The following is a 12711-nucleotide window of genomic DNA, read 5'->3' as shown; positions in this document are numbered from 1 at the left end:
GTGAGCTGTATGGGCCAGATCCTGCAAACACTTACTCATGCAATTAGTTCCATTCAAAGCAATGGGACTAATTGCATAAGTAATGGTCTGAACGATTGGGATCTAAGCATGTGTTACCACATGCTGGTGATAGCATCTAGAAGTTGACAAGTAATGACTGCTTTATACCAGTGCTGCTAGGATACTTCCCTGAAGAGGAAAAAGTGGAGGGAAATTAATTCAAAGTATGAAAATGCATAGATAAGATGCACAGGTAGATAAGAATTAAAGCAACCAACCGTTCCTGGGGTGAGTTATCCATGGGCAAATATACTCACTGTTTATCTAGTTGTTGATTTTTATTCTAGGGAGATGGTGGAAAACCAGTGGGCAGAAACAAAACATGCATTAGCATAATGAGAAACAGTACCTGAACAGTACCTTTGATGGCAGGAGGAGCGTACACACTCTGCTTCCTCTGCTTAGGGGAGGCATTCTGTGACTAGGAATAAGAGAAAGAGGTTTAATAAACATAGAAGGAAAGTGTCAAACCATTTCCTGGGAAGGTGAGGGGAGGGGAGGGGAAATCAAGTCTGCTAGTTATCAGTTATGCAGTCTTTCTACATTGCCTCTTTTCCCAACATGGCTTGTATTGCTCACATAGCCCTTTTTTCCCTCTGAGTTCCTATTAGTTCTGCTCCAGTCAGTGGTAGACAATCCAAATAATTATTATCTAATATGGTGGTGTGGTTATTCTGGATATGCTTCACATGTGTTACAGTAATATTTCATGTAGCACACCTTCTTGAATAAGGCATTTGCACTTCTGATAGAGAAATATCCATGTTACTTGGAAAACAAAGTGGGAGATTTGCAATTCTGGGAACACTTTTCTTGCCTTGTGGAATATATATTGTTCCCCTTTCACCTGATTTCAGCCAACCCTATAGTAGATATGGGTCTGAAGTAGCCCCCAGAATCTGAAGACATACCCACCTACACATACAAACTTTGTAGGCTGCGTTGATATCCAGAACTAATGCATCTTTATACCTTACAATTGATCAGAATTCACAAGGGTAACTGTATCTATGATAAGAGTTCTTCATAAAGAAGGCATGTTGTATGAATCAGATCCAGGTTCCTGGGATGCCACCTACTTATATGAAAAGCCACGATTAGATACAAAGAGTTGTGTCTAAGGCCCTGTTTACACTTACCGGTAGATTGGCTCTGCTGCAATGGATGCAGTGGGTGTTGATTTAGCAGATCTAGTGAAGACCCGCTAAATCGATGTCAGAGCACTCTTTGGTTGACTCCAATACTCCATCTCTATGAGAAGAGTAAGGGAAGTCGACAGGAGAGCACCTTCAGTCTACACAGCACGGTGTAGATACTGCGGTAAGTCAACCTAAGCCACATAGAATCATAGAATATCAGGATTGGAAGGGACCTCAGGAGGTCATCTAGTCCAACCCCCTGCTCAAAGCAGGACCAATCCGCAACTAAATCATCCCAGTCAGGGCTTTGTCAAGCCTGACCTTAAAAACTTCTAAGGAAGGAGATTCTACCACCTCCCTAGGTAACGCATTCCAGTGTTTCACCACCCTCCTAGTGAAAAAGTTTTTCCTAATACCCAACCTAAACCTCCCCCACTGCAACTTGAGACCATTACTCCTTGTTCTGTCAACTGCTACCACTGAGAACAGTCTAGAGCCGTCCTCTTTGGAACCCCCTTTCAGGTAGTTGAAAGCAGCTATCAAATCGCCCCTCTTTCTTCTCTTCCGTAGACTAAACAATCCCAGTTCCCTCAGCCTCTCCTCATAAGTCATGTGTTCCAGTCCCCTAATCATTTTTGTTGCCCTCTGCTGGACGTGTTCCAATTTTTCCACATCCTTCTTGTAGTGTGGGGCTCAAAACTGGACACAGTACTCCAGATGAGGCCTCACCAATGTCGAATAGAGGAGAACGATCATGTCCCTCAATCTGCTGGCAATGCCCCTACTTATACATCCCAAAATGCCATTGGCCTTCTTGGCAACAACGGCACACTGTTGACTCATATCCAGCTTTTCATCCACTGTAACCCCTAGGTCCTTTTCTGTAGAACTGCTGCTGAGCCATTCGGTCCCTAGTCTGTAGCGGTGCATGGGATTCTTCTGTCCTAAGTGCAGGACTCTGCACTTGTCCTTGTTGAACCTCATCAGACCCATAACTTGGGTCAACTTACTGCGATAGTATAGATAAGGCCTCAGGTGCAGTTCTTTTCGTTCCTGGGTAAAATAGGCCCAACTTTGTTTTAAAACAAGCCTGGATATAAAGACGTGTTTTTCAGCATTAAAATAAAATAGCTTATACAACTAACATTCCATGTAAAATTGATACCCATATGGGAAATATATCTTTACATGAATTGAAAGAATGAAAGATTTGTTTTCATCATCATTCAGTAAAAGACATAGTGCAACCAAATAAATAAATAAATAGTAGAAGTGATAATCCAAAAGAAAAAAGCCTCCAAAAAAGTAATGTTAACACGTTCAATTCTAGAATAACTAAAGAAATACTGACATTCATAAAAGCACACAAACAAACTGATGAGACCTCTTTTTTTCCAATAGATTGTCACTGGATGACTGGCCAACAAAATGGCAGATGAAATTCTGTGTTGAGAAAGGTAAAGTAATGCACATTGGAAAATATTATCCCAATTATACATAAAAAATGATGGGGTCCAATTTAGCTGTTACCACTCAGGAAAGATCTTGGAGTCATTGTGGATAGTTCTCTGAAAACATCCACTCAATGTGCAGTGGCAGTCAAAAAATCTAACAGAATGATAGGAACCTTTAGGAAAGGGATAGATAAAAACACAGTAAATATGATAATGCTACCATATAAATCCATGGTACGCCCACACCTTGAATACTGTGTGCAATTCCGGTTCTCTCATCTCAAAAAAGAGATATTAGAATTGGAAAAGATACAGAAAAGGGCAACAAAAATTATTAGGGGTATGGAATAACTTCCGTATGAGGAGAGATTTAAAAGATTGGGACTCTTCATCTTGGAAAAGAGACGACTAAGGGACAATATGATAGAAGTCTCTAAAATCATGAATGGTGTGAACAAAGTGAATAAGGAAGTATTATTTACCCCTTCACATAACACAAGAATCAGAGGTCATACAATGAAATTAAGAGGCAGCAGGTTTAAAACAAACAAAAGGAAGTATTTCTTCACACAGTGCGCAATCAAACTCATTGCCGGGGATGTTGTGAAGGATAAAAGTATAACTGGATTAAAAAAAGAATTAGATAGGTTAATGGAGGATAAATCCAGCAATGGCTATGAGTCAAGGTAATCAGGGATGCAATCCCATGCTTTGGATTTCCCTAAGCCCCTGACTGCTAGAAGCTGGGACTGGACAACAGGGGATGCATCACTCAATAGTTGTCCTATTTTGTTCATCCCCTCTGAATCATTTGGCATTGGCCACTGTTGGAAGACAGGATACTGATCTAGAAGGACCATTGGTCTGACCCAGTATGCCTGTACTTATGTTCTTATTGAAACTCTCCTAAAATAATAAAGAGTTTAAACATTCAAATTACATGCTTTTAGTTGGGCTTGATGTGAGGGAATTCTGCTGACACTAGGGCCTTGTCTACACTCAAAGATTGTACTATACCAGTATCTAACTAATATGTAACTATACCTGAATAGCTAAAGTTATTGTGTGGATTTAATTATACTGGTATAAAAGTGTCTATACCCATCTATTTTATTCTGTATAGAAAGGGAACTAAGCTATATTGGTATAAGCCCCCTTTAAATGGCATAACTACATCTATATTAGGAGTTGTACAAGGTATATCTATTTTCATAAAATGTCACATCACAGAACAAAACAATTATAGAGGTACAAAAACTGGGTAGACCAGGCCTAAAAGAACTATTCTTTGATCTTATCAATTTCCTATTGTTTTTTATCATAGTGATGTAATGGAAATTCATCCTTAAGTTCACTTGAAAGGCCTCTTTGTATTTCTCTGGGTGTCTGAGATTGTATTTTCTAACAGATCTAGTCTTTCAACAGACATTAATTTAAGTTGGCTCTTAGGAAAAACACTTTCACATAAATATGGCCAATACTATTATCCCGTTGTATCATAATGGATGGGAAGATGCTGTTTATGAATAAAACATTTGTTGTATTCAAAGAGAGCTATTTACACCAGTGTGTGACATGCTGTTGATTCCTCACCACAGCAAGGCTTCAGAAGTCTGTATTTGGATCTAAGTCTGAAACAATACTGCCCATTGCTATTTAAAGCAGTGCTTGCTTCCTTAAAACACCATAACAAGAGAAAGAGATCGAGGGGAGGGTTTGGGGGCAAAAGAGATGGAACTGGAGGAACAAACCTTAGACTTCATTGCAAACTTAATACTTGAGCTAATATTCACTGAAGTCAATGGAAAGACTAATTGCTTTCAATGAGTACTAGTTCTGGCCCTGGTACAGAATTAGAAAGGAAGCTTGCAATCCCTAATCTCCCCTGTACTAATGAATGGCGTTTGCTGTGCTCATTAACCTGAATAGAGACTAATGGAGAAACTGACCAGAACTAAAGGAGCAACAGGTATTTGTACAAAGCCATTTATCTAGAAGCTTCATCCATGAAAAGCTGTGTCAGTTACGGAAGCCTGATAATATAAACAATTGTATAAGCCAGCAAAGCAAGAATTAATATTTCAAAATAGTTGTTAAACAATAGCCCACTATTTAAAAAAATTTAACTAACTTACTTCTCCTTGTGAGTTGTTCTTTCTCTTCTCATCTATTTCTATAAAAGGGAAAAGATTCAATTAGAGAAAAGGGAGTACCAAAAACTTGTTTTTTCCAGGGTAAATGTTGTGGACCATATTCTGATCTCAACAGTATTTCCACTGTAAATAAGGAATAACTCCACTGATTTACAGCTTTCCCCTAGCCTTTGTCTGTCCTGTAGGCCAAAGAGATCAACACCCTTTAAACATATAAGTGCTTTGGCCAGATTTCCAGAAGTGCTCAGCACTCAACAGCTCCTCTTCAGAACACTAGGCAATGAGCACTTTTGAAAAATCTGTCCCTTAGATTGTAAGTCCTTGGGACAGGAACTTCACCTTCTTTTATGTTTGCAAAACACCTAGTAGTTTATGGGCACAACTAGAAATTAATTAATAATCATTAATACCAACTACGAGCTGTTAAATTATTAATATAACAGCAAAATGACATCACTGAAGAGTACCTTATAATTATACATAAAATTAGCAATTCTAATATAATTATTTCTAAATTCACAGTTTAAAAGTTTCATGATAGCACACTGGTTTAGGGTGAGAAGTGACCATGGAGTGTTTCTTGTTATTACATAGTGCTTTTGGTTAATTTACATGGTATATACTGCCTCCATCAACAACCTAAATTTAGTACTTCTAAAGAAAGTAAATACCTCCTATAATTTATCTGTTACACTGTGCAATGTTGTACATGGGATAGGAGGTCAATCGCTTCCTATCACTTAGTTGCAATCAGTTTATGCCCTGTTGCATAAGAATTAATTACCTTTCTATTGTCACAACTTGCATGTTGTTAATGGTCAAGGATGATTTTCCAATTACTACACTATCCACTGGGCAAGACCTTTGATGCCACATAATTACAGAGCTCTAAAAAAAAGTGACACTAAAATAGAGTGCGACAAATCTCTCACCATCAAAACACATGGGCCCCACTCTAAGATCTTCCATCCTAAAATGCCCCTGTGCACTTTCCACTAAAGTCTGGTGAATTTGTGCATGTGCACCTGAAGAGAAAATAGGGCCCAGTGTGTGTGTGAGAGAGAGAGAGATTATTGTATTAGAGCCAGGAAGAATTTATTTATTTAATTATTTGTTTAATAGTGTTTTCTACGGTGCTCATCGCTTTGGTATCTGAGAACTGCACAAACATTAACTGATTAATTGCAATTCCTCCACATATGACTTTATAAGACATGCATTAAAAGTACTGATATTCCAGTGAGTAAAGGATGAATTAAAATAGGCCCTAAATAATTAGAGTTCATTACTAAAGAAGGGGGCAGCCTTGGGCCAGCAGAAAGGGCGCTAGGCTCAGATTCATAGGACCTGTTCCTGCCATTGGCCTGTTGTGTGACCTGGGATAAGTTATTTTTCAGTTACCTATCTATAAAATCATAGAATCATAGACTCATGGGGATAGTGATACTTAACACTTCTTCGTAAAGCACTTGGAGAGCTAAAGATTGAAAGCACTAAATAGGAAATCATTAATGCTTTCTGTGGGTGAGAGATTTCAATGGGAATTGAGTGTGTCAAGGGATTTTCATGATCAGGACTCTGTGTTTCATTTTGAGCTAGAGTTTGAATGAAGCCAAAGGTCAGTGAAAGCTGAGTTTGGTGACATTCCATCTTAAATCTGCTCAGGATTGTGAATTTCGCAACAAAACTTGAGCTGAGCCTTGGGCTGGGAACAAAACCTGCAACCAGTAACATTTTGTCTGGTTTCAAGTTTCAACACTTAAGGTTTGCACATTTCTAATCATCAGAGCCTGCACTTTTGCAATTCTTTTCAGCAGGGTCACATTACACCTATCAGCAATGGACATTGCTGCTAAACTAGCCTGTTCACCTTACTCTCAGCAGCACTTACACTGAAGTTAGTAATATGAACAGGATTTGACCCTGTTTGGGTTTAGAAAAAACCACATAGTTGCTATAATGCAATCAGCACCAAATATCCAGCATAGCACCTATGTGAAAATTTGGGAATGAACAAAATCCATTTGATTACTTTTTAATTAAGTCACTGAAATCATATGACTTGATTGTGTTTGCAATTTCAATAGAGTGGGGAGATCAGGACCCGGAAAGGAGGGGCTCCAGCTTAGAGTTAAAGGAGACAGGCTTGGAGAAGCAGCTGCAAACAGTGCATTCAATGAGCTGAGAGATGAAGGGAAGAAAGGAGAGGGAGCCATGGTTGGAGAGGCAATGGTGATGGAGATTAGTTGCCAGGAGGAGTTGAATCAATAGGACAGACAGACAGTTTGGTGGAAGAGAGTAGAGCATAAACTTTAGCCTTTGTGTAAGGGAGAAAGAAGGGGGCGGGGAAAAGAGAAGTTACAATTGATCTGGTCAATCTCAGTCAGTGAGATCTTCCTCAGAGAGGAAGGATGGGGCAGAAGGTATTATGGGGATGCTGAAGGTATAGGAAAGAGGCTGGAGTTGTGGGTGAAGGAATGAATGCAGATGGAGAAATAGAGCAGTTTGGCAAGGAATACCGAAGAACTGAAGAAGGGGAAAACAAATGTATAGGAAGAGGTAGCATATATAGTAGAGGTAGTAAAGGGACAAGCGGATAAGGCCTGGTCAACATGCAGCCTGATGTCCACATTGTCCCAAGAGTTCCCACAAATGAGTTCAGCTGCATGACACTAGGAGCAGAGGAAGTGGACGGTGGGAGTGAGCCATGGGTGAAAGGACGGAGTTTTTTTGGTGAGAAAGAAGGGCAAAGGAGTGGAGAGTGAAGTGGAGTGAATGAGCAACTGAGGGCTAATCTACGTGGGGAAATTAACCAGCAGAAGTATACCAGTGTAATTATAGTGCTATAGTTATACCTACATGTAACCCCCCGGGTAGACAATTTGATTTAAGAATGAGTGCCTTTTTCTGAGTTAGCTTATGTCGCTTTGAAAGCAATATAAGCTGTATCAGGGAAAAAGGCACTTGTATTCCCAATTAAGAGTGTCTACATGATGAGTTTTACTGGTATAACTATAGTGGTATAATTATGCTGGTATAGTTCTGTCAGGAAATTCCATCATGTAGAAAAGACCCAAGTAATTAGAGAAATGGAAGAAAAGGCAGGCAGGAGGGGGAAGAGTATGATCTTTGTGAACTAACTAAACCAGACATCTCTTAGTCTCCTTAATAAAAAGCCAAGTGAATGACAGAATTTAATATACTGTGGATTGTTATGGTGACTTGATATTAATTGCTAAATCCCCATGAACTCAGTTAATAGTGGGTAGCTTGATATCATTACTAAATTGCTCTTTGGGTGCTCTCTCCCCTTGAGAGAGTTCAAGGAATGATTTAAAACAAATCATAAATATTGGAGCTCATTAATAATGAGAGGTGAAATCCTGGCCCCACTGAGCTTAATCACAAAACTAAAGTGGGGCCAGGATTACACCCAAAGTCTGTTATGATAATACAGAAAAAGACTGACATTTAATACCCTGACAATTACCTCATTAAGAATGAAAATCATTTTGGCCAGGCTTTTAGGAATTGAAATTCAGGCTATTTACACCTGATATAATTTCCCTTACAGATTCCATCGCACTCTGTTATTTGTAAGTATTTTTTATGTCAGTCCATGTTCTTCCATCATACAACTATACATCATTTTATTACATTTTAAATCTGAACATATGACATTTTTCCACACTGGATTTTAATATGGCATATTAGAAATGGATTTGGATAGCTGGGAAAAGACCTATATGTACCCAAGATATTTTAAGGCAGATGCACTTGAGATTAATGGTGGTTTGATTTGATTTTACCACACCTGTGCTGAGGAAAGGTGGAAAGAGTTTGTAGACTCTTAGCTACAATGTTTCAATAACATTTGAAGCTCAAGGGATTCTAAGTTCATGTGAATTAAGTAAAGCTCAGTCTCTGGCAGAGTAAACAAAGACTTCAAATATAGGGCTTCACTTTGCTCAGTGGTTTTAGAAAGAGCAGTGGGATCGGCACTTTTATCAGTCTATCTACATAAATAACAGTATTACATAAGGCCTGATTCTGAAGTGAGATTCATGGAGGTAGATCTCTGCACTTTTGTGAAGCTCCATTGAAATCAAGGGGGGTACAGCCAGATGCAGGACTCTGGCCGCCCAGATTCCATTTCAGAATCAGAGTCTTGCTCATTGCAAACTCCCACTCACTTTCACAGGCATTTGAAGGAAAGCTGCAAAATTTGGCCCAGTGACATTTCTGCAAGGTGGAGGGAGATGCACTGGGGAATTCTTTTACTGAAAGTCCTTCAGAGCAGATCAATTTCTAATGCTTGTTAGCACAGACATATCCTCATACCCACATCATCATGCAGTTAGTTGAGTTACACCAGAGCCACCCTGTTATAAAAGAGGTCAGAAGCTGGCCATGCTCTGGGTGGCAGTCAGAACGACCACAGCTATATCGGATTATCAGTTTCCCAGCAAATCCCTATTAGTTTTGCAAAGAAACATGACCATACTGTGCAGAGAGCAACGTGGTCTCTTTAGAATGAGAATGGAGACAGGAAACATGAGCATTACACATCTGCCTCCCTTCCCTCTTCTCTCATCGGATAGACTTAATGCACTCACAGCGACTGTGCAGGGCATGAGGTGACATATTATAAATGACTTGGCCTCTGATCTCACTAGTGGGCTCCCCAATGGAGTCATCCTGCAAAATCATATCTCGTCAGACTAAGTAATCTTCTTCCTCCTCCAGTCGTAAGAACAAATAAAAACTTCTGCTCCAGTTTTCAGTCATAAACATGGAAGGCAGAACAGGTTGCAGAGATAGGGTGACCAGATGTCCCGATTTTATAGGGACAGTCCCGATATTTGGGGCTTTGTCTTATGTAGGCACCTATTATCCCCCACCCCCTGTCCCAATTTTGCACATTTGCTGTCTGGTCACCCTATACAGAGAGCAGCTGCCAGCACAGAAAAAGCTCGGTGAGTGGCAGGTATAATTGCTGAGAAATGTGTGTGTGTGCTCAGAAAAAAACCTGCAGTTCACTCTACTCCACTAGGAGGCACAATCAGGTCACACTAGACTCTCCCGGCAGCCTTGCCCCGGCAATATTTCTGTACAACAAAGGATCAATTTCTGCCCTGGGTTCAGCCTGGGCAGCCCAACTGTGTATAAAATAGCAGCGAGGAAGGATGTTGCTGTTATGGCACTGGACTCGGACTCAGGAGCTGAGCTGGTTGAAACTGTTTTTTCCGCCCCCCAGTGAAAAATTTTCATATTTCAAAAATTTTCATTTAATTTTGGTTGCGTTCATTTGTTTTACTTTGGAGATTAAAATCGTACTCTCTTACTTCTTTAATTTCAACGCCCTTTTCCCTTTAGAAAAGGGAAAGGAGTGAAAGAGTGAAACAAAGTGGAAAATAAAGCACTTGCGGTCACTTTCTAATTTGTCGCCCCCCCCCCCAAAGAAAAAAGGCATTGTCACTTTGTGCTTCTTTCTCTCATTTAAAGAGACAGACCATCCAAAATGAGAGAAAGTGCTACTTTGAAAAGGGAAAGTGCTACTTCCATTCATTTTTACCTTGTTAAAACATTTCCTCCCTCCCACCCCCCAGTTTTCTAGCAGTAACAGGGAGAGAGGGGAATAGGGGTCTGAGCGAAGAACCCTGAACATGCCCAATTCATGTGGTGTTTAGAGGACAGCATTAATATTATAGGAAAACACGGCTTAATTTATAAAGAACAAAATAACTGTAAACTCTTAAAAAGCTGAGGGTGTATTCATTACTTTGATCAACATGCAACTCGATGTTAATGGCACTCAGAAACCTAATCCTCAGAGGCAAGACCTACATTTTTTACTCCAAAATAAATTAGTTATTTCATCAGTTTAGTCAGTAGGACTTGTTGAAAAAATTCTGTTGAAACTGTTTTTATATGGAAAATTGGGTTTTGACCCCCCAAAAGTTCATTAAACATTTCTGCTTTATTTGGAAAAGGTAGTTTTGTTATTGAAAAACCATAAACTGAAAAGTAGTTTTAGGCTGAAAAACAAAACCTTTCACTTTTTGGCTGAAATTTTTTGGTTTTGTTTTGACTAAAAGGTCAAATTTTCTGAGCAGCTCCAATCATCCGTCTATTTGCTTCTGAAGCAGCTGCATTCCTACTGCGCTATTCCTTTTGGTCTTGGCTTTTTCCTTTTTGCTGTCCAGGCAGGGAGAAGTGCCTGCATACATGACTACTGCAAGAGGAGACACGGTGGAGCTCACCACGGTGACGGAGCCCCGGGAAATGGGTCTGGATAGCTGATGGCTGGTTTGGGTGCACACTGGATATGGTGCTAATGGTCTGGAGCATCCCTCAAGCCCTTTTTACACACACCTCCCTCCACTGCTACACAGACAAGAGGCTCAGCCACCAGTCTGTGGTGCCATCCTTTGATCCTCCTCCAGATATGCCCGCTTTTCAATAGGGCTGGGGGAATTATCAGCTGGAGGGTTTCTGGCTTCTTTGCAGTGCCGGTGCTAGCCTATTGGGGGCCCTAAACAGAAATACCCGCTCCCCCATATACACACACAACACATACTAATAATTAATAGGGGGCCCCCTTGAGCTGCTCAGGGCCCTAAGCAATTGCTTAGTCTGCTTAGGCCTAGAGCCAGCTCTGCTACTTTGTGACACTGGAACAAGCAAAGCAGGTGGAATAGAGCCAGGAATGTGGCTCATTATGTGAAACGTTACATTGGAAGGGATTTTAAATCTTAAACTAGTGAGAAATCAAATGTTCCTGCTCCTGGAAACTCGTTCAACCAGTTTTTGTTTCATTAGTATTCACTTGTCAAAATTTCTCTGTAGCAAAATAATGCCATGTCTATCAGCAAATATGAATTGATTATTTTTTATGTGAAATAAATGGACCAAATGCTGATGTCTGTGCATTTGACTTGTGCTGAAATTTTATCATTTTCTTAGGTGGAAAAAAAAAAAGATTCAGTTCTTCTTAGTTCTTTCTGTCAGCATGACCATCTTGGGATGTGAATGAGACAAAGGAAGCCTTTCTCACGAGGGTACATGGAAGGCCTTGATTCAGGCATTCAGTGGACTTGCTCTGTTTGGATTTTCTGTGTAACCTCATGAAAGTCCCTTAGGCCCAGATTTTCAGAAAACTGCATCTGCAATTATACGCCTAAATTGTACAGACAATAGCTGCAGTTAAATAAGCAATCTCAGTAACTGCATCGGCAAATGACCAGTTTCTGACATATCTAGCAATTTCTTGGGCCACCTATTGGAGCAGATGAATGTGCAGGTTTCTGAAAATGTTGGCTTTCCTTTGTGTGCCTTAGTTTCCTCCTCAATAAAACGAGTGATACCTACCTACCTGTTTCGAGGGGATGTTATTTAGCTACATTAAGTGGTGTTCAGAAAGCATTTCAGATGGAATGTAGCTTAGAAATTCAGTATCTTAGTATTGTTTATTTTCTTCCCCCAAAATGACCTTTATTTTCCATATAAAAAAAAATCAAGCCAATTTCAAAAATGTTACATTATCTGCTTTTAACCTGCAGTGAGGATTTTCCATACTGCTCTAACCACTTCTCAAGCTATCTTGTTGCAAGACTGAGCTAAGAAATTGAAAAATATCTAGTCAGGCAAAGATGTGAAACACTTTGACAAAGTGAATTGTCTGGTTTCCTTTTGTCTATGTCTCTCCAGGAAAACTCTGCTGCTGAGGCATATGTAATTTCATTTAATTACTAAGAAATATGGCAAATCCTGCTGAGCATTAGCGTGTGCCCCTGTAAACCTCTGCACTGCAAAAGTGCCTCATTAAACTACAATATCCCAGCTGCCAGGGTAAGTGTAGCTGGAGGCAGGTTTTTCCTCCCTTATTCTAGGGCTGACAAGAGA

At 40.0% G+C, this 12711-nt stretch overlaps 1 protein-coding gene across 1 annotated transcript in view; it reads right to left on the bottom strand.

The window, feature by feature from the left end:
- PPP1R1C (protein phosphatase 1 regulatory inhibitor subunit 1C) overlaps positions 1-12711 on the bottom strand; it is an 83911-nt gene that overhangs the window by 44959 nt on the left and 26241 nt on the right. The window contains exons 3-4 of the mRNA XM_073304757.2: positions 4789-4826; positions 421-481 (exon numbers count right to left, since the gene is read on the bottom strand). Of these exons, the coding sequence (XP_073160858.1) occupies positions 421-481; positions 4789-4826 (99 nt within the window). The remainder of the gene's footprint in view (positions 1-420; positions 482-4788; positions 4827-12711) is intronic.

Source organism: Lepidochelys kempii, chromosome 11 (assembly GCF_965140285.1).
Source record: "Lepidochelys kempii isolate rLepKem1 chromosome 11, rLepKem1.hap1, whole genome shotgun sequence".
Classification (NCBI taxonomy): Eukaryota; Metazoa; Chordata; order Testudines; family Cheloniidae; genus Lepidochelys; species Lepidochelys kempii.
The sequence above is the reverse complement of the archived record's forward strand: the minus strand, read 5'-3'. Positions and strand labels throughout refer to the sequence as shown.